Source organism: Dysidea avara, chromosome 12 (assembly GCF_963678975.1).
Source record: "Dysidea avara chromosome 12, odDysAvar1.4, whole genome shotgun sequence".
NCBI classification, from domain to species: Eukaryota; Metazoa; Porifera; class Demospongiae; order Dictyoceratida; family Dysideidae; genus Dysidea; species Dysidea avara.
Genome location: NC_089283.1, coordinates 3,500,775 through 3,525,150, shown reverse-complemented (window position 1 = coordinate 3,525,150; position 24,376 = coordinate 3,500,775). Strand labels below are relative to the sequence as shown.

General features: G+C 38.3%; 2 protein-coding genes, 2 long non-coding RNA genes and 1 pseudogene across 9 annotated transcripts in view; 2 read left to right on the top strand and 3 right to left on the bottom strand.

The window, feature by feature from the left end:
• Positions 1 to 24,376, bottom strand: part of LOC136240184 (uncharacterized) — an 82,327-nt gene that overhangs the window by 18,871 nt on the left and 39,080 nt on the right. The gene's annotated exons all lie outside the window — the stretch shown is intronic.
• On the top strand, positions 4,165 to 4,929 carry LOC136241051 (uncharacterized). The gene is made up of 3 exons (XR_010694116.1): positions 4,165 to 4,319; positions 4,368 to 4,443; positions 4,499 to 4,929. It is a non-coding gene; the product is annotated as an uncharacterized lncRNA (long non-coding RNA).
• On the bottom strand, positions 16,657 to 17,735 carry LOC136241348 (uncharacterized; annotated as a pseudogene).
• The window catches only part of LOC136240161 (epidermal growth factor receptor-like), a 93,959-nt gene continuing 87,836 nt past the window's right edge, over positions 18,254 to 24,376 (top strand). The window contains exon 1 of the mRNA XM_066031060.1: positions 18,254 to 18,497. Coding sequence (XP_065887132.1) covers positions 18,404 to 18,497 — 94 coding nt within the window. The 5' untranslated portion in view covers positions 18,254 to 18,403. The remainder of the gene's footprint in view (positions 18,498 to 24,376) is intronic.
• Positions 20,079 to 22,381, bottom strand: LOC136240926 (uncharacterized). 6 transcript variants are annotated; one of them, XM_066032001.1, is made up of 9 exons: positions 22,100 to 22,381; positions 21,865 to 22,045; positions 21,654 to 21,816; positions 21,379 to 21,527; positions 21,061 to 21,125; positions 20,972 to 21,000; positions 20,789 to 20,881; positions 20,279 to 20,343; positions 20,079 to 20,212 (listed from the first exon to the last, which is right to left on the bottom strand). In XM_066032001.1, exons 4-9 carry the CDS (start codon positions 21,420 to 21,422, stop codon positions 20,149 to 20,151), a joined length of 360 nt encoding a protein of 119 aa, XP_065888073.1. In that variant the 5' UTR covers positions 21,423 to 21,527; positions 21,654 to 21,816; positions 21,865 to 22,045; positions 22,100 to 22,381; the 3' UTR covers positions 20,079 to 20,148. The 6 variants fall into 6 exon arrangements, 5 of the variants coding, with proteins under 5 accessions (XP_065888073.1, XP_065888072.1, XP_065888077.1 ...); XM_066032000.1 differs by having other exon boundaries at positions 21,865 to 22,376; XM_066032005.1 differs by having other exon boundaries at positions 20,079 to 20,219; positions 21,865 to 22,374.

Genomic DNA, 24,376 nt, shown 5'->3' with positions numbered 1-24,376 from the left:
GGTTGAGTCCTCTATTCCTTTCTCTGCTGCTCTAATCCTGAAGTTGTGACCGAAATAATAAAAAATGGTTATAACATGATAAATGATTATGGTGATAACAATTACAAATGTATTTATAGCTGTGTAGCAACTGTAAACTAATTAGTCACTTGCAAGTTTAATTAGGCGTCTGAAGTATTTAACATGCACAGATATGAGATATATTCGTCACATGCAGGCAGTAAAGATAGGTTTACTCTAATAGAACAGTCATACTACACCGTAAATTCATACTTCCGAATTTACGGTGTTATGAAACAATCATTATTATGTATGGATTTTACTGACTCTCCAAGATAATATTCTGCATTAATGTTAATTGCTCATTTCCAAAAAAAATTACCTTTTAAACCAAATGTAGAGTCTATCACTGACAAAAATGAGTGATATCCATCCCAAAAACACCTTCGCTGTAAAAAAGGCGCGCCCAAGAAACTACAAGTACCTGGAACCCAATGTAAAAAAACAAAAACAAAACAGCTCAGCTGAAGTGAAAAGTAACTGGTAACTTAAAGAGCTGATATCTGAAGCGGCCAAGAATACAATTACTAAAGTTTAATCCATGCAAGAACACCTTGGCTATAAAACAGGTGTGTACATGAAAGTAACTGGCAACTGAAATGGCTGATATCTGAAGCAGCCAAGAATGAATGGTCATATACAACTAATTCAAAAATTTAACACTGAACCTTTATAATTCAGCTGTGTTCTATATTCACTCTTGCTGCATCGTAAAGTAATTTCTTTTAACTCTAATTGGCTGGTAATTTGGCCGCCTTTTTTGCACTATTATACTGACTATTTAAAAAAGCGGCCAAACTACCAGCCAATTAGAGTTAAAAGAAATTACTTTACGATGCAGCAAGAGTGAATATAGAACACAGCTGAATTATAAAGGTTCAGTGTTAAATTTTTGAATTAGTTGTATATGACCATTCATTCTTGGCTGCTTCAGATATCAGCCATTTCAGTTGCCAGTTACTTTCATGTACACACCTGTTTTATAGCCAAGGTGTTCTTGCATGGATTAAACTTTAGTAATTGTATTCTTGGCCGCTTCAGATATCAGCTCTTTAAGTTACCAGTTACTTTTCACTTCAGCTGAGCTGTTTTGTTTTTGTTTTTTTACATTGGGTTCCAGGTACTTGTAGATTCCATCTCAGAGCATATATCTCAGCTTACCTTGGTTCATGCCCTTAAGACTCCAGTATGGCATTTATGTCAGTTGATATTTACTTGTTGTAGCTATGCATTGAACTGTGTAGCGTGTATGCTTCATTTGGAGTGTCTTCACTGTGGAAGGTCCTTGATTGGATTCCAACACAACATTCAGTAGGTATATATTGGGGCATTTTGATTGCTGTACTCTGTTCACTGTGCTTTGCAGTTTTATCCTATCACGTGAAATACCTGTATAAGGCACTGTCTCAATCTCATCTAACCTATACATCTGTTTAGGATTGATATTATATAAGATGGTGCCTAGGACACCACAAATGGTGCAAATCATATCTTGTTTTAGTGCCTTCCAAGAAACATGAATCAACTACTAAGATTAGAGTTCAGTCTTTTGCTGAATCCTAGTCCCGGTGTCTGCACAGTTATGTAGGCTTGTTGATATCAAAGAATAATAACAGTGGAAGGGTTGTAAGAGACAAAGACTTCTTCACAGAGGTGGACCACAGAAATAATATATTCTTAATTAACTACATCAGTACAGTCTTAAAAGTGAGATTGATACAAAATGCATTGCCAATTTGACTCATTCAAAAGATGTGCTTTATTTGATCTCCACCAACTTCACTATACCAATACATCCCCAAGACGTACCAGACAAAGCAGATTGAGATCTTAAGTTTCAAAAACTTCATAATACAATCCTTAATGGGTCCCAGTCCACTGTCACCAACTGCCTGAGACTTGCAAGCAGTTCTGATCTGTTGGCCATGAGCAAGGGAATTAAGCAGAGATAGGAGTATATTTTTTACTTGAATAGTTAATTTACAAGGCCAATAAAGAATTTCAACACTGAGAATATGGGAGGATGGTGAGGGAAGTGTAAGCCATGGTCAAGTGGAATGGAATGTACAGATCAATAAATTTAATGATTTAACTGCATGTACATTCTGCATTAAATTTTATTCATTTATTAAAACTTTACAGCACAAGTGCTGAAAGCCTGTAGGACTCCTGGTCCTACAGCCTGTTTAAAGTTGTTACAGATCGCATGTTTGAAAGGTGGAGAAAGAAGCGACTCTCTTTTCTACATAACTCTGATCTGTCCATCAAAGATCACATTCATCATGCAGCTGCTCCATATTTTATAAAGTATGTGTATGGTGGTAGCATTAACCAGTTTTTTCTAGGATTTTTCCTTTGGGGAATCTGAAATTTGGGGGTGACTATATGATAGTCTGCATGATAGCTTGCTACACTTGTTAAAGTTCAGAACTATTAAAAAGTATTTGAAATAGTTGTAGGACTAAATTATTAGGTTCTGCATGTGATATTGAATAGCCACCATTATTGAGGAATTTATGAAAGTCATATATATTTACCCTAGGAATTTTTAATATAATCCAACAACTGAATGTGTTACAATATAATAGCAGCTTGATGTATTATATTGAAATACGTCAAGCGATTAGCCAATAAAATTAGTATTACACTTCCTTGACAAAAATCTGTAATACTAATTTGATTGGCTAAAATAGTGTGGTGTGTTCCTATTAGAAGTAAATGTCCAACTTGACAACTAGTGTTACCATAGTGATAGATGTCCCACGGCATAGCAATAATATGGTTGCTTAGCAATGGTTGCTAGGTAACCATTGCCAAGGTAAAAGTCATTTTGAGACCATAGCAATGGTTGCTAAGTGTGATTGGTCTTTTGCAGTGGTTATTTTTAAATTTCTGTTGCCTAGCAACAGTTACTATGGCGGTAGGATTAATTTGCAACAGGACGGATGGCTGTAGTATTTGGGATTAATAGTTCTCGCATTGTAAACAGGAAGGAAATAGTGCTCGGCTTCACCTCGCACTATTTACTCCTTCCTGTTTACAATGCTCGCACTATTAATCCTGAATACCACAGCCATCCATCCCATTACATATACTAATTAGACTATCTGATACTGAATCTGAGAGTGTATGTGACCGAATTTACAAAACAAGGCTTCTGCACACATCCACTTTGAATTACCACAACTCAAGATAGCAGTACGCGATTAGTTTCACATTTTGACCTGGTATTTTACAATGCTATGGAAGAATGGTATGACTGTTTTAGGCTACAAGCTTACTGAGTAGTCAATTAAGTTACAGTTGGTTAAAGTCAAAAATTGAATGTGTGTGGAAGCCTTGTTTTGTCAAATTCGGTCACATATTAAGGTTGTGTTGGCAATATATGCAAGTGCACTGTTATGGGATTTTACCAATATACCAATAACTGATAAATTAGCTTCAAAATTACTGAATACACTACAGATACCAGTGTTGGGCTGCATCTGAAGATAAAATCTTTTCAACATGGACACTTTAAAACATTAAGACAAAAAGGTTAAAAGGTGGTTGCCAAAACATATTTGTAAAAAGAAAAAAGAGATTTGTGAAAAAGATGTGATGAAAAGATCAGAGCAAAGAAAGAAAAACAAAACAGCTTATATTAACTTGGGAATTCTCTTGGCTAAGTTGGCTTGTAAACTTGGGAATTGAACTCTTGGCTTGCAAACAGCTAGCAACTTTAGCTTTACGCTCTACCCACAATGCTACAAGTGTTTAAGTGAAATCTGCTAAAAAGTCACTGGTCCACCTCTGTGTGTGGTGTTTGTGTGTGCGTGTGTGTGTGTGTGTGTCAGGGTAAACAGTGAGCAGCACTTCTCCGAATCTATTTATTGTCATCTTAAATCATTCTCTATTGCTTTTTGCAGCCACATGTGCTCTGCATATATTGGTAGATGGTTATCTCAAGGTCCATTACACCTAACATCCTGATTTATTGTAAACTACTCAGAATTCGGTTACATAATTATTAATTAATGCAAACAATTGTAGTACCTGTTACTACATGGTACTGCATATATCCCATACAGTTCATTAATAACCATTTTCTCTACAGTTGCTGCAAGAATGTCATGTCACAACCAGTGTAATGAGACATATCGGTGTTGGGGTCCAGCTGATACTGACTGTGTAGTGTGTAAAGTTTACCTGTACAGGAATGGAGCTGAACGTATCTGTGTTGACTCCTGTTAGTCTAAAAGAACCCAATCACTGAATGAGTATGTTGACTATATTATTTACTTATAGCATTAAAATTCCATTAAAAGGTTTTTGTATGCTGACAACTCTACAATGACTTGTGAAGTGTGTCACGAAGAATGTAATGATGCTTGTTCTGGTCTGGTAAGTTCATAATGTAATAATTTATATTTATAAGGTTGTATCATATACATTGCAGACACCTGCTGACTGTTTTGGTCGATGTAAAAATTTTGCTCTTCCCAATGATGTCAACAACACTATCACTTGTGTTTCACAGTGTCCATTAGGTACTTATCCTAATGACACTAACTTCTGTCTCCCTTGTAACAGTGTGTGTGTACCACAAACTGGATGTACTGGTCCTAGTAATCGTTTAGAAGATGGTGGATGTAATCGTTGTTATCTTGTGTTGAGAAATGAGAGTTTAGATCAAGTGAGATGCCTTCCAAATGATGGGTGTATTGACAGAACATTTTTAAATCTTCCATTTGATCCCGTTGAACCATTTCCATTTCCAACAAGATTTTGTGATCCTTGTCATGAACACTGTTTATCTTGTAATGGACCTAAAGCCCATCAATGTTCAGAATGTGTGTTTGCATCAAGAGAAGACAGTGAAAATCGTCCAATTTGCATGTGTTGGTAGTTGTGAATAATATGGAGAATATGTGAGAAACAAGCGTTGTCTGTTATGTCATGAACAGTGTGATGGATGTATTGGTGAAAGTCAACAACAATGCATTGGTTGCAAAAATGCTAAGAACTTTGTAGGTGGTGGTAGCAGATTTGAGTGCTTGTCTCCAGGAAGATGTCCCAGTAACAAATATGAGAATATAGTTAATTCAACATGTGATCAATGTCATCCTTATTGTGCAGAATGTGTTGGTCCAGAGTCCACCAATTGTACATCATGTAATGATCCTCCAGGATATACCATCATTCCACCAAGGGGTGATAATCCTGGAATGTATGGATGCTGTGATCAAAACTCAATGGCAGTGGAAGACAATCAAACATGTATGATATTAAATTATGACTGACCTGTGAAAACCAGGCATGTGGGCACAAAATCAAACAACAGACCATATCTCAGTACCAGAATAGAATAGTTGCACTATTAAACTATAGCATTAGCTACAAAGCAAACTAAATATTTACAGGTAATGAAAGTTTGAAAATTTGAACAAGCTTTATGTGCACACATGCCAATCTTTTTTTCCCTTTTATATTTTGTTTGTTTGTAGGCTCAGGTCACTTGATAGAATTCAAATAATTCATAATGTAATCTTTTAATCATACCAAGAAAGCAATGGAGTCTTGTGTAATTTTGGCAAAAGGGAAGAGAAGAATTTGAATGTTGGTTATTTGTAGCATGTGAAAGTTCTCATTACAGGGATAGAGGCTATTCACAGCATGTTGCAATTTGCAAAAAATTAATGTGAATATTCTTTGAAACACCCTGTATTAATAAAACACTATAGAAATCCCAAAGAACTATGACTTATTTGATAGAGCTGTCAACCACTCTAATAGAACAGTCATATTCATATCTCAAAGAAAAATAAAATTCTATCCCAAAATTTGTTTGGACCCACAGAATGAAATTCCTGTCTGCTGTATGCTTCACAGTCCACTGTGTAACTTTCATTAACAAAGTTGCCACCTTCCACCTTTTGGCCTGCTCTACTTTACTAGGCCCTGTTGTCAAGTACACATATATATGAAATTATGAATGTGGTAAATTCTGTGTGTATTTGTATCTGTGTAGCACATACCTATGGGTGCATATTATAATGTATGACAATCTCAGGTGCCACAAAAGATGATAACACAGTACCAGAGTGTTCACATATCATCTGCAAGACTCAGAATGCCACATTGTGTAGAATGTGAGTTAAATAGTTGAAAGAATGGAAACTCTATGCAACTACAGATGTCATTGTTACATATAAATACTAGAGCCTGCTTTAGCTTTCACCAAAAGGATACCATCCCAAAAACACCTTCACTGTAAAAAAGGTACGCCCAAGAAACTACAAGTACCTGGAATCCAATGTAAAAAACAAAAAGAAATAACAGCTCAGCTGAAGTGAAAAGTAACTGGTAACTTAAAGAGCTGATATCTGAAGCGGCCAAGAATACAATTACTAAAGTTTAATCCATGCAAGAACTCCTTGTCTATAAAACAGATGTATACATAAAAGTAACTGGCAACTGAAATGGCTGATATCTGAAGCGGCCAAGAATGAATGGTCATATACAACTAATTCAAAAATTTAACACTGAACCTTTATAATTCAGCTGTGTTCTATATTCACTCTTGCTGCATCGTAAAGTAATTTCTTTTAACTCTAATTGGCTGGTAGTTTGGCCGCTTTTTTAAATAGTCAGTATAACAGTGCAAAAAAGGCGGCCAAATTACCAGCCAATTAGAGTTAAAAGAAATTACTTTACAATGCAGCAAGAGTGAATATATATAGAACACAGCTGAATTATAAAGGTTCAGTGTTAAATTTTTGAATTAATTGTATATGACCATTCATTCTTGGCTGCTTCAGATATCAGCTATTTCAGTTGCCAGTTACTTTTATGTATACACCTGTCAAGGTGTTCTTGCATGGATTAAACTTTAGTAATTGTATTCTTGGCCGCTTCAGATATCAGCTCTTTAAGTTACCAGTTACTTTTCACTTCAGCTGAGCTGTTTTTTCTTTTTGTTTTTTTACATTGGGTTCAAGGTACTTGTAGTTTCTTGGGCACGCCTTTTTTACAGCGAAGGTGTTTTTAGGATGGATATCACTCATTTTTGTCAGTGATAGACTCTACATTTGGTTTAAAAGGTAAATTTTTTGGAAATGAGCAATTAACATTAATGCAGAATATTATCTTGGAGAGTCAGTAAAATCCATACATAATAATGATTGTTTCATAACAACGTAAATTCGGAAGTATGAATTTACGGTGTAGTATGACTGTTCTATTAGAGTATAATTTATCTTTACTGCCTGCATGTGACGAATATATCTCATATCTGTGCATGTTAAATGCTTCAGACCCCTAATTAAACTTGCAAGTGCCTAATTAGTTCACAGTTGCTACACAGCTATAAATACATTTGTAATTGTTATCATCATAATCATTTATCATGTTATAACCATTTTTTAATATTTTGGTCACAACTTCAGGATTAGAGCAGCAGAGAAAGGAATAGAGGACTCAACCATCAAGACTTGTATATGGGAGATGGAACAGTATTGCGATGGACAATGCCGGTACTAACCCCTCAAGGGTGTTGCAGTACGGTATAGATGCAAGACCAGAGCCTCGATCGTCACCTTTTGACTGTGGTCACAACTTCAGGATTGGAGCAACAGAGAAAGGAATGGAGGACTCAATCATCAAGACTCAGGGAGATGGAATAGCATTGCCATGGACAATGCCAGCACTAACCCCTCAAGGATGTCACAGTGCAGTATCGATACAACCACTCCAACCAGTGTATAAGACCAGAGCCTCAATCATCACCTTTTGACTGAAATTTTTATACTTGATGAAGCAATTAAAACAAAAAAGTTGTAGTACTTATACTTTCCTGAGGGAGCATGCCCCCAGAGTCCCAGACTCCCTTGCCTGTTCAGCAGAATAATAGGATTGAGCCTTACTACCACTTTCACCTTTATTCTTGGCCCGGATGTACATATCAGCAACATAATACAGTAGCTGTAGATAATGCTAGTTAATTCCCCTAGGCAGAGCTATAGGGGTGGGAATTTTTCCCTACTATCACACTATCATAGTAGTTCTTCTCGCAGTTCTTGCCTGGCCATCATCAACTGCTGTCAAAACATTAGTCTCGTCCCCCAGACCCTTCCTCAAGCATGCTTATCACATAAAAATAACTTATTAGCAGTGCACAAACAATTATTGACAGCTTATACTATAATAAAGTACACTTACCGCATTGTTAAACCATGTATACCACCAGAATCTACCGGATTGACAACTAACACGTGATCTATTTAGGGGAAATCTCGTGGAAAGTCCCTAATTACCTTAAGCGAACACTCGTGATACGAGGTTTTAAATTGAATGGTTTAAGAATGTAACTGGATGGCTTAGATTAGATTAGATTATCAATTTTTGTCAAAGACATGGGTACACAAAAGGCACAGCCTGCAAACGTGCTCCCCATACAGAACATACAAGTACAAAAAACAAACACATAACAGTAACACAAAAACAAAACACAAAACAATAACATTAGAATACACGGATTGAAAAACAAAACAGTTACAAGATTATGCAAAAGGAAAACGACGAAGTGCAGTCCGGAACGCAACTGGATTAGTCAATTTTAGAATACGATGGGGAATGGTGTTCCATAGGAAGGGAGAGTTGATGAAAAAGGAAAAACGCCGGGAGTTAATAGTGGAGGATGGAATAAATAACGACATTGGATGAGATCTAGTGACGGTGGTAGAAAATTGAAAATACTTAGAAAATGGGATAGCAACTCTATTATGTAAAATATCATGAGTCAGACTGGTCGAAAAGTAAGATCTTCTGGTATGAAGAGTTGGCCAATGAAGTTCCTGTAGGCAAGAGTCTGAAGACCTAGACCAGTTATGGTTAATAGTATCCCATCTACTACCGCACACCCAACGGGCAGCACGACGTTGGATCGCTTCTAAATTAGTCACATCCTTCTTAGTGTGTAAGCACCAAACTGGGGAAGCATACTCCAGAATAGGTCTCACTACAGCCCGGTATGCAGTTGCTTTGACTGATGCAGAACATGAAAACAGAGTATGGCGCAAGTAATTCAGAGACCGTGATGCTTTGGCTACTAGATGTTTCATGTGATCACCCCATTTGAGTTGAGAGTTAATGAATATACCCAGGTATCTCACTACTGACTTCAGTGAAATCTGCTGACCATCCAGAAAATAAGCACACAAGGGAGGAACACGTTTTTAAGAAATACAAATACTATCACATTTCAAGGGATTCAGCTTCAATAGCTATTTCTTGCACCATTCAAAAATTGCAGTTAAGTCATCTTGGAGAAGTTTGCAATCATTAGAAGACACAATTTCCTTGTAAAGTGCAATATCATCAGCAAAGAGCTTGATGATACTGTGTTGGGAAACCTTACGCAGCTCATCAACATACAGTATATAGGAACAAAAGTGGGCCTAAAACAGATCCTTGGGGCACCCCAGATCTGACAGGCAGCCATTCAGAAAAGCTACCGTTCACCACAACCCTCTGATATCGTTTAGTCAAGAATGAATTTAGCCATGACAACAGATTTCCATGAATTCCCAGACTCTCAAGTCGAAGCAACAGTCGCTGATGTGGAACAGAGTCAAAGGCCTTAGCAAGGTCAAGGAGGAGGCAGTGAACAGAGTTACGTCGTTCAAGGCAAGCTGACCAGTCATCAAAAGCGGAGACAAGGAGGGTAACGATGGAATGTTTGTTGCGAAAACCGTGTTGGGATTCACTAATAAGTTTGTGAGACTCCAGAGCATAGGTTAGTTGACGATGAATGATTCTTTCCATCACTTTCACAACAATAGAAGTGAGACTTATAGGACGATAGTTAGAAGAAAGGTGTTTGTCGCCTTTTTTATAAACAGGGACTATGTTAGCAGTAATCCAGTCTCTAGGTAATGATCCTGAGTCTAGAGACAGTTGGAAAATTCTAGACAAAGGTGAACAAATAAAGTCAGCACCAACTTTAAGCAGGTAGGCTGGGATACTATCTGGACCACAAGCCTTATCCCGTTGCAAATTGACAAGTTCCTCATGAACATTCTCAGTAGTAAACTTAATATTATCTATCAGTTTGGGGTGGAAATGAATAGATTCACGTAGAGATGTTAAACTAGAACAATCTTCAGTTGTAAAAACTGAATTGAAATATTCATTTAAAATAGTAGCTTTTTCCAGATCATCAGAGATGAGTTTACCAGAACAGTTAAGAGGAGGAGGAGGCTAACGACACCCTTTCACTGAATTAACAAAGTTCCAAAATTTCTTGGCACTAACAGCTAGGCGTACTTTAATCGGCTCGACTTTACTGAGAAACTCGAGCCCCTCGTGAGAAACTACATCGCTTGAGCAACGCTTGAAGAAGTAAGAGTCAAGAATACTGAGGGACTCTATGATATATGCCGGTCTTGAATGCTAACGAAACGAGGAGTGAAGTTTGTGCAACGTGTCTCATTGCCACACACTGCAGGGGCGGATCCAGACTATTAAAAAGGGGGGTTCCATTTTTGGAATTGCAACTTCAGCCTAGTTGTAAGTTGAAGACCAAAAAAAAAAAGGTCATCACCTACTGACAACAGCTACCCCTCATCATAGATACTCTTACCAACTATATTTCCTTATTTATATCTAGATACATAATTATATAACTTGCTACACTGCTCCTCAAAAGACTACTGTGACTTCTCTATTAGAGTATCTCGAGTAAGAGAGGCTCTTTCAAAAGGGGGGTTCCATGGAACCCTTGAAACCCCCCCCCCCCCCCCCCCCTGGATCCGCCCCTGCACTGATTCACCATGTTTGTGCGATAGGGATTTGGACCTGTCCACCAGATGTTGAAAGGAAATTCATTCCAACTTGTGAAGTTATTGATATACTCATTGTTGGGGTCCATGGGGACATCGATGATCATTTACCAGTTAGCTGTAAGTAATGTCACAACGGAAGGAAAGGAACCATTTCCATATCCCTATGGCATACTGATTTTCCAGGTCACACCCAACCACAGAAATGTAGAACTTTGGTTGCAGGTGGAAAATAAACACCTTTTTACTCAGTTACAAGAGATTTACCCAGCTGGGATAAAATGTTGAAGTGAATGTCATTAGTACCAACTTGTTCATCAGGTATTGGACAATTCCATGCTTACGTATATAATATTTTCCATATTCCAGGCTTTAGGTGTATTGTATTTAACACCTGCTTGTTGGTTTTTGCAGGCCATCTGGTCATACTGGTTTATCCACTAGCAGTTGAATGTGATCATGGTACATATGTAAGTTGAGACCATGCAAGAACAAAGATACAGGTGTCATGAATTTCAGGTCAGTTAACGTTCAGAGGAATTGTGTTATTGCAATTGTTCTTTTTGTAGTTATCAATTATCAGTGACCAGTTTGTGATTGCGTACTTTTGTTTGACTAATGACCAAATGTTCTGATTTACATGCTTACCCAACAGTTATGTTACTCACTTAGCCTGAATATGGGATATATATTTTTTAGTTCATTTTGATTATCCATCCTTTATTGGTACAGCCTGGCATATTGATTTTTTGCACATTCTCTTTTTAATTCAGTGCCTGCTGGATTGTTTCGTCAGATATCGAAACAGGTGTCTTTGGTGTTGCGACCGATGTTCCAGGTCAGTTTGCATGTGTGTTTAATTTAAGGTTGACTTCAGTGCCTGCCCACCTGTTATGTTTTTAAATTATGGTATATCAGTGTAGACAGTGCAACAGTAAGCCTTCTGTGTTGTAGTAACTATTTGTTTCATAATTACCGTATAGCGGAAAATTTTCACTGTGAAAAAAGAGGGATATAAGATGGTATTTCCAGTGGCTTATTGAATACAAAAAAGCTTGGTATAACCTGTAGTATACTAACAACCCCACATAAGGCTTTAGTTAATGTGTTAAACATACTGAAACCATATATGTAATGGTATAGTGTGGGCAGTATGTCAGATATAAGCTATTTCAAGTATTGTGGTAATTAAACTGAAACCATATAATGTAATAGTATAGTATGCATTATACTAAAGTACAACATGAGCATAATACAGGGTTTATATTAAGGCTTATTTGTATTCAATAAGCCACTGGAAATACCATCTTATATCCCACCTTTTTCACAGTGTTTGGCTGGAGAAAATTTTGGCGAATTTGGCGAACGTGCATTGATTCGCCAAAATTTTACTCGCCAGTTTTCTAAACACTGAAAGTGTAGTAGACGCTGTTCATTAGTGGGTGAATATTGTTACAGCGGTGAGTGGTTAGTCTTCCTATCCCATTGAATACAGTATGGTTTTAGACTACTAATAGCTCAGGCAGATGGACAATTCAGCTCAAGCGATTCAGCTCAGTGCCCTTGCCTCGCTTGCCACGCGCGTCCCAGTGACTTTAGCGAGCTAGTGCATGCTGTTTTAATTACAGCTAGTTAGCTATTTGCATAAGAACGTGTCGATTCGAATGAGAGGCATTGAACTGTAGTAAGCTTCGTCGCCTACGCAGTCAGATTAAAATTGCGTAGGCAAAGTAATGTCATACATTCGCCAAAATATTATTCGCCAATTTCTGCCAATGATCAATTCGCCAAAAATTTCTCCCGCCAATATTTTCCGCTATACGGTATGCTGTTGTCCCGGAATGGCACAATTTTTGGGCAATCAGTATGAAGTCCAGTGGTACAAACATTGTATTATGACCAAGTTGTGATAGCGTACTTTTGTTTGACTAATGTCGTAATGTTTAGGTTTGACATGCTTACCCAACAGTTATGTTATTCATTCACTTAGCCAGGAATATAATTTTTGTTCATTTTGATTATCCATGCTATTATTGATACAGCCCGGCATATTGATTTTTTGTACATTCTCTTTTAATTCAGTGCCTGCTGGATTGTGTCATTAGATACCGAAACAAGTGTTTTTGGTGTTGCGACCGATGTTCCAGGTCAGTTGCATGAGTGTTTAATTTAAGGTTAACTTCAGTGCCTGCTTATTCTTTTACAGGTCTTAGTATCGTCATGCTGACATACAAGAAATCATCACTATTGTTGGAACCATTTTTAGTCAAATCTTTATGTGATGTTGATTAACGTTGTTACACATTGTTGTATGTTTACCGTATGGCAAGAAATGTTTATGGCCATCATGAAATTTGAATAATGTGTAAGTTGTGTGGAACAACCCCAACTCATACATGGTCACTGGAAAACCATGAACCACATTCGAACCACAACACCACCAACCACATTCGAGCAATCCATTACAAAATTTTGTTGCACCATTTGTGTGTGAATAATACTTAATGAAAGCCACAACACAAGCTACATGGTACACACTACATAGAGGTAGTAACCCCTAAAGGCTTGTTACCTTTTGTATTCACCTTACCAACCTTTGTGGTTAATCTATTAAAAATTACATGTAAATAGAGAATTGAAGAGTATGCTTAAAAGCACCTTTGCTAGTGATTTTGTTCTTCACGCCATAAGACAACTGGCGATTTATAAACGCTTGCATGGGGTGTGGCACTAAATGGAATTTAAAAGATTTCTGCTTAAAACGCCATCTCTAGGGAACTTACGGTTCAGCACGCTGTCACAACTTGTTTATCAGGCATTAGAGTTTGTGTCCACATCGTGTCTTTAAAAGTTATTGTAGGGATTAGAGGTTTGATTGAAGAAAATACGCGTATAGGCAAACCAGGATTGGATAATATCAGTGCTAGATGGACTATACAAACACGGCTATGTTGACTGGTATAACGTGACAGTAGTTGTAACATAAGGTAGAGAAATAAAGTGAAATACACCTATTTTTATTTTGCGACGGTTACTTTTTTATTTTAGCGAGGTCGCAAGAAAACTATGATGATGATAACGACTCCTAAAGATTTTTTTATTGTGTAACGCAATACAAATCTATTGAGAGATGTTGCATAATTTAGGACTAATATTGCAAAACCGGCCCTACACGTAAATAACTCACAGTAGTGGCTGCGCGTCTTTTAATTGCGCGTGTGCTTTGTAGTTTCTTGGCCGCGCGACTCACTACCGTGAGTCTTGATTTATCATTATAATTACTGCATACTATTCACTATAGTTTATATCTTGCAATTCCTGTCAATATATGTAGCATGATTAGCTTAATATACACGGGGTTTATATGTACGGATACACAATACTGTTTACTAACAACATAATTTTTCTTGCACATTAGTCCCGATGACAAAGCAGACAATTCATCATGTACCAGTGACCCTCAACTTGGATACTGCACTGCAACTTATTACTCTCGGAGTGTGCGTCCATTACCAGCAACCTGTCGTCTTTGTAGAGATCCTAGTAACTTGAAGTGCTTAAAGAAGTGATCTAGATGTATTCAGAAACGTGACAGAGCTGCTAATGCATATACACCAATGACTATGTATAAATCAAGACTTATTATATTTAATCCCCTTCCTTTGATTTATACTGCTCAGACTTATACTGTATGTAGTTAGGTGATACCATGTTTTTCGTGAAGTTTCCAACCTAGATGATTGATCTTTATTAATTTTGACTATATATATATTATGTAGAATTCCATTAGATCTTACCAGATCAGCAGGACTTAACACAATTCAAGACTGGATTTGCCAAGAGTGTGATGAATTATTGTTTTTATCATATATTGCCCTATATGTCAGTTTCATCACTTATACTGGATATCATGCAAAATATCATGCCATCAATATTCTTTTATTTTAACTGAGGAATGCCTTATTTTAAATGCACTGTAAATACAGTAGTGGTCACAACACACTGACACAGGTGTGATATTATTGTCCAAACTGGCACATCCTTACAAGAATAGTATGCACACCATATTAGTCACACTAATAATAGTGTGACCATACATGTACAGCTGAAAAAAAGCAATTGTGCATTCAGGAGTGGAAGGGTAGAATGTGATGGCTATATTATCAAAGTCAACCACTCATAGTATTATTGTGAAATATTACATGCATCATCTGCAGTTTCACAATTGGTGTAACATTCCTGAAATGTCAACAATCTACAAACAGTACACAACACTATTAGTCAGTCAGCAACTTACTGCTTTCAAATCTATACTTAGACATTAATATTATATTGTTTCAAAATGTATATAAAACCTATACCATGCACCAAGCCTGGAGTTTGATTGTGGGTTTAATTTCACTCAACTGAGGCTACCTTAAGATAATCAAGAGTAAATTTACTCTTGGTTAATGTAAATTGGTTACTTTATTGATACAAACATACCGGCTTTGTTCACTGACTTGAACTGTCACTACAATAAAATGTGTTTTTGTGCATATCACACACACACACACACACACACACACACACACACACACACACACACACACACACACACACACACACATACACGCACACGCACACACACACACACATCACATACTTCGGCGGAGTATGTGATGTGTCAGTAGGAGATGATGGTTCACATTTGCTAACTAATGGACAAATTGGTTCACATTTGCGAACTAATGGACAAATGTGGACAATCATCTCCTACATATCACATACACCACAAGAGTGCATGCTATGTACAACACATTTAGAGCATCACCACATATGCACAAATACACATTTTATTGTAGTGTGTCTGTGTAATGGCTTAGCACAAAATGAGTTTATTTATAGCACATAAATTCAATAAAATTGATGCTTTTCTATACATCCTACTACCTCTAAATGATAAAGGATGCCAAAGAACACCCAACTTCACTAGAATTGTCTATAATAGCAGAAAATAGTTTTTTTTTTAAATTTACAAATCTTAGTATCATGTACACCAATATACGGTCACACTGCTTGTCTTGTGTGCCTCACACACTATATCCTGAAAGTGTGCCTGCACCCCAAGAGTGTGTTGCTGGTTAAGTGTGGTATGACCACCTCAGTTTTAACAGTGTAGGTTTGCATCATGCAGTAAAGCAAATTCTCAAGCAAATTATATCTTAATTACAGTAAAGCAAAATACATCTCAGCTCTAGAGAATAGAATAGTTAATCAGATCAAAATATGATTGCTCTATAGAGGTATATACCTAGCTAGCTCGATCTTCACTGAACAGAAACCGCTAAGCGATACTAGCCCCTTCCCCCTCCCTTTCCCCGAAAAGAACTTGAATGAAAGCAGAGTGCCATCCGGCATAGTCAATAGGTACAGGTTAGCTAGCTATATATTAGTCTCGCGGCGCCCGACCCTAAAAAGAGGGTCTGGTGAAACTGTGTACAAAAAGTTTGGCGCTGCCGGAATGTTGGAAGCTCCAATCAGATCGCTCCATTTCAAATTGATTATGTAATGTGTACATTTCAAAAGATTCGCGGCTTACGGTTAATTACATCCGGTGACTCTGCTGCTTAAACTCATTGAGAAAACAGCCATGCAATTCTGTTTGGTTAAATAAATAAAGTAGCGCTATTGGTTTGGTAATGCTGTAAGCGGATCTGGTTGAATGGATGTTTTTTTTCCCGGGCTTGATGGACTGCCCTTTCCTACCACCCCCAGCACAGATCGCAAGTGCTGGCCAACTGAACAAAATTAAGCAGACAAATGGGATTCCACAGTCACTAAGTCCACTGACTGTGGAGTCCTGGTGTAAACACCAATGGAAGACCGTGCCCCACGAATACACTGAATTTCCGAGCGCAACAACGAAAAGCTCAGGCAACAACGCAGCCAACCCAGAACCACAGAATAATCATCTCCCCACTTTTTGGCCAGAAGAGAAGCAAGTCGCTTATAAAAAACAGTAGCCTCATGGGCTAAACCGCCAGTGGCAGCCAAAACAATTGGAGTGAAAGTGGCATGCTCCACTTCTCGAACCCGCTGACCATAAGCACGATGCTTAATCTTTTCATGCTTCCTAAAGGTGGACGACAGAGAGGAGGAACTATTAGAAGGAGCAAAAGGGTTAAAAACACGGACATCAATGAAACATCTCTCCGAACCGACCACCCCAGAAGCCGTTTACAGCAACATCCAAGCGAGCCGAATCCTGAGTATTAGAGGTGGCAAGAGGGAACTCATCAGAATGCTGAACCGGCTGTAACTCTGGCTCAACACACACCTGGGAGCAAACCTCAGTAAGAAGGGTAGCAGTAAGGTCCCTAATCACGTTATGACGCAAGGAAGGTAAACCCCCTTTGGGACAGGACAAAGCATGCTCAACAGAAAAGGAGGTTCCGCAAGCACAAAGGGAAGGAGGACGAAGTGGGGACCAACCATACCTCAAAGCCAAAGCATCCTGGAAAGCAGATCTATGGAGAGTGAAACCATGCTCACTCAAAGGTAAGGTGGTGAGCCAGCTTGAAGCACCTCTAACAGTAGCCAAGTCCATCACACGCCTCAAGGAAGGCCCAAGCTGTTGGTATAGCTCAGCAAATTGTGTAGAACAGTGTTCAGATTTGGCTTTCCTTAAAAGGGCCTTTCTGGCCTGCTGAGAGGCAACAGCCTCAACAAAACTCAAATCATGATTCAATATACATTGGCTAAGAGGTTCCGTGACATCACGAGATGCAGCCAACTCACTAACACATCTTCTTGTGGGGACAAAAATACCCAGGCCTCCCCACCGAGCAGGAAGGGCAAACAGGAGCCGTGAACTATCACTGGATGTTGTGATGGATGTTGAATGGATGTTGAATGGAGCCGTGAACTATCAATGGATGTTGAATGGATGTGAACTATCAATGGATGTTGAATGGATGTTGTGACGTAAACAGTGCACTTACGTAACACGTAAAACGTCATCCAATAAACATTCCAGAGCTCAAACTTTTTGTACACAGTTTCACCAGACCCTCTTTTTAGGGTCGGGCGCCGCGAGACTAGCTATATATAGCCTATACTCAGATGGTACGATTTTCCGTACCATACGCGTATGGTTGTACCATACGCGTATACGTATATGGTATGTACCATAGTCCATACGCGTATGGTATGGTACAAAATACGCATATGGTATAGAACAGTTGCATAATATTATGACAATGAAGCTACTGCGCTTAAAAAAAAGGTTGACTTTGGTTTACGAAGGCGCATGCGCTCCAAGCTTCCCTGCCCGATTATCTGTTTAATTGTTTTCTCTCGATTGTTTACGTGTTATCATAGATCCTGTAAAGGATGTGTGGTGTTACTCAGCACATTCTGTTGTGCTGCACTATTCCTGTCTGTAGCGGCTGGTATATATATAGCTATAGTCAAGCAAGTTGGGAAACCTAACGTGTTGAAAGAATTGCAGTAACGACTGATCCGGCATCAGTTTCAGAAAGATGGCCAGCTACCACTGTGTCACCGCCTGTTATCGAGTTTTGCTGATCATGGTAATTTTTGTTGCTACGCATGCTTCTAATTGCCCTGAAAGAGGTGAGTTGAACTATAATCATAGTATTTAGGTTAGCTTTATCAGTGCTTGTAGCAAAACATAATATCAGGAGCGCATCGAATCCTATGGACAAGGGAGCATATAACTCCAGTGGGGTAGGACATAATGTCTCAACGCGAAAAGTTTTTCGTAATTAGTCATCAGGCGGGATATAGTAGCTACCGGCACCGGTTACGAACGTGAACGGCTATTTTACCGGCACAAGTCCATCATTTGCTGGATTATCAAACAAACCAGTTATGTCTAGGCGAGCTAGAGTTGGTACGCGTCCAATATGCCCCGAGCATTCGACTTTAGGGCACGCGTCTATAGTAGGTTTCCCCGAGCATTCAACTTTAGGACACGCGTCTAGTAGGTTGCCCCGAACATTCAACTTTAGGGGACGCGAAAAGTAGTTCCTTAGCGTTAGGGTAGGCTAGGGTTCAGCTTTGATTTCTTCTTCACTCTTGTTATATATAGAAGTCACTTCAGTCGGATGTTTATAAGGTAGAAACTAAAGGAGATGTCGAGCTGCAGCACCGGTGGCATAATCGTTACAAACATTGCTTATGAGTACGGATGCCCGTGTTCGAGCCCTCGCTTAGATAACTTTTTTTTCGCTTTCCTAGGTTTTTTGTACAAGTTTTTTAAATGCACGTAACATTGTAAGTATTATCAAGACTCACGGTAGTGAGTCGCGCGGCCAAGAAACTACAAAGCGCACGCCCAATTAAAAGACGCGCGGCCACTACTGTGAGTTATTTACGTGTAGGGCCGGTTTCGCAATATTAGTCCTAAATTACGCAACATCTCTCAATAGATTTGTATTGCGTTACGTGATAAAAAATCTTTAGGAGTCGTTATAGTTTTCTTGCGACCTCGCTAAAACAAAAAAGTAACCATCGCAAAATAAAAAATAGGCGTATTTCACTTTATTTCTCTACCTTATGTTACAACTACTGTCACGTTATACCAGTCAACATAGTCGTGTTTGTATAGTCCATCTAGCACTGACATTATCCAATCCTGGTTTGCCTATACGCGTATTTTCTTCAATCAATCTCTAATCCCTACAATAACTTTTAAAGACACGACGTGGACACAAACTCTAATGCCTGATAAACAAGTTGTGACAGCGTGCTGAACCGTAAGTTCCCTAGGGATGGCGTTTTAAGCAGAAATCTTTTAAATTCCATTTAGTACCACACCCCATGCGAGCGTTTATAAATCGCCAGTTGTCTTATGGTTTGAAGAACAAAATCACTAGCGAAGGTGCTTTAAGCATACTCTTCAATTCTCTATTTACATGTAATTTTTAATAGATTAACCACAAAGGCCGGTAAGGTGAATACAAAAGGTAACAAGCCTTTAGGGGTTACCACCTCTATGTAGTATGTACCATGTAGCTTGTGTTGTGGCTTTCATTAAGTATTATGCACACACAAATGGTGCAACAAAATTTTGTAATGGATTGCTCGAATGTGGTTGGTGGTGTTGTGGCTCGAATGTGGTTTGTGGTTTGCCAGTGACCATGTATGAGTTGGGGTTGGTCCACACAACTTACACAATATTCAAATTTCATGATGGCCATGATAATTTCTTGCCATTATGGTAAACATACAACAATGTGTAACAACGTTAATTAACATCACATCAAGACTTGACTAAAAATAGTTCCAACAATAGTGATGATTTCTTGTATGTCAGCATGACGATACTAAGACCTGTAAAAGAATAAGCAGGCACTGAAGTTAACCTTAAATTAAACACTCATGCAACTGACCTGGAACATCGGTCGCAACACCAAAAACACTTGTTTCGATATCTGATGACACAATCTAGCAGGCACTGAATTAAAAGAGAATGTACAAAAAATCAATATGCCGGGCTGTGTCAATAATAGCATGGATAATCAAAATGAACAAAAATTATATCCCAGGCTAAGTGAATGAATAACATAACTGTTGGGTAAGCATGTTAAACCAGAACATTAGGACATTAGCCAAACCAGAACATTAGGACATTAGTCAAACAAAAGTACGCTATCACAACTTGGTCATAATACAATGTTTGTACCACTAGACTTCACACTGGTTGCCCAAAAATTGTGCCATTCTGGGACAACAGCATAATATTATGAAACAAATAGTTACTACAACACAGAAGGCTTACTGTTGCACTGTCTACACTGATATACCATAATTTAAAAACATAACAGGTGGGCATTAAATACAATACACTTAATATCTGGGTACTAGGAAAAAATCACTAACATCACAACATGTAAACTGACCTGGAAATTAACACCCTTGATGCCACTACAGTCTACACTGGATACTTGTTCGAACCCATCAACACTATGCCTGATACATCTGAGTAGATTGACCTGCAAATTCACATCACTAGTATACAGTGATAATTGATAACTGTAAAAACAACAATTGCAATAATACAATTCTTCTGCACGTCAACTGACCTGAAATTCATGACACTCAATACCGAGACCTGTAAAAGAATAAGCAGGCACTGAAGTCAACCTTAAATTAAACACACATGCAAACTGACCTGGAACATCGGTCGCAACACCAAAGACATCTGTTTCGATATCTGACAAAACAATCCAGCAGGCACTGAATTAAAAAGAGAATGTGCAAAAAATCAATATGCCGGGCTGTACCAATAAAGGATGAATAATCAAAATGAACTAAAAATATATATCCCATATGCAGGTTAAGTGAGTAACATAACTGTTGGGTAAGCATGTAAACCAGAACATTTGGTCATTAGTCAAACAAAAGTACGCTATCACAAACTGGTCACTGATAATTGATAACTACAAAAAGTACAATTGCAATAATACAATTCCTCTGAATGTCAACTGACCTGAAATTCATGACACCTGTATCTTTGTTCCTGCATGGTCTCATCTTTGTTCCTGCATGGTCTCATCTTTGTTCCTGCATGGTCTCAACTTACATATGTACCATGATCACATTCAACTGCTAGTGGATAAACCAGTATGACCAGATGGCCTGCAAAAACCAACAAGCAGGTGTTAAATACAATACACATACCTAAAGCCTGGAATATGAAAAATATTATATAAGCATTATTCCACACTGATATAGTAATAGATTATAGGATGTTGTGGAACTTGCCTAAACGTGTAAACTTGAACATGAGGACAACCGCATAATCTGGACACTTGGAATTGTCCAATACCTGATGAACCGCAAGTAGGTACTAATGACATTCACTTCAACATTTTATCCCAGCTGGGTGAATCTCTTGTAACTGAGTAAAAAGGTGTTTATTTTCCACCTGCAACCAAAGTTCTACATTTCTGTGGTTGGGTGTACATAAACTGACCTGGAAAATCAGTATGCCATAGGGGTATGGAAATGGTTCCTTTCCTTCTGTTGTGACATTACTTACAGCTGACTGGTAAATGATCATCGATGTCCCCATGGACCCCAACAATGAGTATACCAATAACTTCACAAGTTGGAATGAATTTCCTTTCAACATCTGGTGGACAGGTCCAAAAACCCTATCGCACAAACACGGTGAATCAGTGTGTGGCGATGTGACACGTTGCACAAACTTCACTCCTCGTTTCGTTAGCATTCAAGACCGGCATATATCATAGAGTCCCTCAGTATTCTTGACTCTTACTTTTTCAAGCGTTGCTCAAGCGATGTAGTTTCTCACGAGGGGCTCGAGTTTCTCAGTAAAGTCGAGCCGATTAAAGTACGCCTCACCATCCAGTTACATTCTTAAACCATTCAATTTAAAACCACGTATCACGAGTGTCCGCTTAAGGTAATTAGGGACTTTCCACGAGATTTCCCCTAAATAGATCGCGTGTTAGTTGTCAATCTGGTGGATTCTGGTGGTATACATGGTTCAACAATGCGGTAAGTGTAGTATAAGCTGTCAATGAATAATTGTTTGTACACTACTAAACTAAGTTATTTTTGTGTGATAAGCATGCTTGAGGAAGGGTCTGGGGGACGAGACTAATGTTTTGACAGCAGTTGATGGACAGCAGTTGATGATGGCCAGGCAAAGAACTGCAAGAAGAACTACTATGATAGTATGATAGTAGGGAAAAATTCCCAGCCCTATAGCTCTGCCTAGGGCCATTAACTAGCATTATCTACAGCTACTGTATTATGTTGCTGTCTACAGCTACTGTATTATGTTGCTGATATGTACATTCAGGCCAAGAATAAAGGTGAACGTGGTAGTAAGGCTCAATCCTATTATTCTGCTGAACAGGCAAGGGAGTCTGGGACTCTGGGGACATGTTCCCTTAGGAAAGTATAAGTATTACAACTTTTTTGTTTTAATTGCTTCATCAAGTATAAAAATTTCAGTCAAAAGGTGATGATCGAGCTCTGGTCTTATACACTGGTTGGAGTGGTTGTATCGATACTGCACTGTGACATCCTTGAGGGGTTAGTGCTGGCATTGTCCATGGCAATACTATTCCATCTCCCCGAGTCTTGATGATTGAGTCCTTCATTCCTTTCTCTGCTGCTCCAATCCTGAAGTTGTGACCACAGTCAAAAGGTGACGATCGAGGCTCTGGTCTTGCATCTATACTGTACTGCAACACCCTTGAGGGGTTAGTACCGGCATTGTCCATCGCAATACTGTTCCATCTCCCATATACAAGTCTTGATGGTTGAGTCCTCTATTCCTTTCTTTGCTGCTCTAATCCTGAAGTTGCGACCAAAATATTAAAAAATGGTTAAATGATTATGATGATAACAATTACAAATGTATTTATAGCTGTGTAGCAACTGTGAACTAATTAGGCACTTGCAAGTTTAATTAGGGGTCTGAAGCATTTAACATGCACAGATATGAGATATATTCATCACGTGCAGGCAGTAAAGATAAATTTACTCTAATAGAACAGTCATACTACACCGTAAATTCATACTTCCGAATTTACGGTGTTATGAAACAATCATTATTATGTATGGATTTTACTGACTCTCCAAGATAATATTCTGCATTAATGTTAATTGCTCATTTCCAAAAAAATTACCTTTTAAACCAAATATAGAGTCTATCACTGACAAAAATGAGTGATATCCACCCCAAAAACACCTTCGCTGTAAAAAAGGCGCGCCCAAGAAACTACAAGTACCTGGAACCCAATGTAAAAAACAAAAAGAAAAATCAGCTTAGCTGAAGTGAAAAGTAACTGGTAACTTAAAGAGCTGATATCTGAAGCGGCCAAGAATACAATTACTAAAGTTTAATCCATGCAAGAACACCTTGTCTATAAAACAGGTGTGTACATGAAAGTAACTGGCAACTGAAATGGCTGATATCTGAAGCGGCCAAGAATGAATGGTCATATACAACTAATTCAAAAATTTAACACTGAACCTTTATAATTCAGCTGTGTTCTATATTCACTCTTGCTGCATCGTAAAGTAATTTCTTTTAACTCTAATTGGCTGGTAATTTGGCCGCCTTTTTTGCACTATTATACTGACTATTTAAAAAAGCGGCCAAACTACCAGCCAATTAGAGTTAAAAGAAATTACTTTACGATGCAGCAAGAGTGAATATAGAACACAGCTGAATTATAAAGGTTCAGTGTTAAATTTTTGAATTAGTTGTATATGACCATTCATTCTTGGCCGCTTCAGATATCAGCCATTTCAGTTGCCAGTTACTTTCATGTATACACCTGTTTTATAGCCAAGGTGTTCTTGCATGGATTAAACTTTAGTAATTGTATTCTTGGCCGCTTCAGATATCAGCTCTTTAAGTTACCAGTTACTTTTCACTTCAGCTAAGCTGATTTTTCTTTTTGTTTTTTACATTGGGTTCCAGGTACTTGTAGTTTCTTGGGCGC

Coding starts and splice junctions, on each gene's coding strand:
- LOC136240926 (XM_066032001.1), bottom strand. CDS start 21,422: ATGAGACCATGCAGGAACAAAGATACAGGTGTCATGAATTTCAG. Junction 20,882..20,971: donor TTGAGTGTCATGAATTTCAG/GTCAGTTGACGT, acceptor GTGAATTTGCAG/GTCAATCTACTCAGATGTAT. Junction 20,344..20,788: donor TCAAGGGTGTTAATTTCCAG/GTCAGTTTACAT, acceptor CTTTTAATTCAG/TGCCTGCTAGATTGTGTCAT.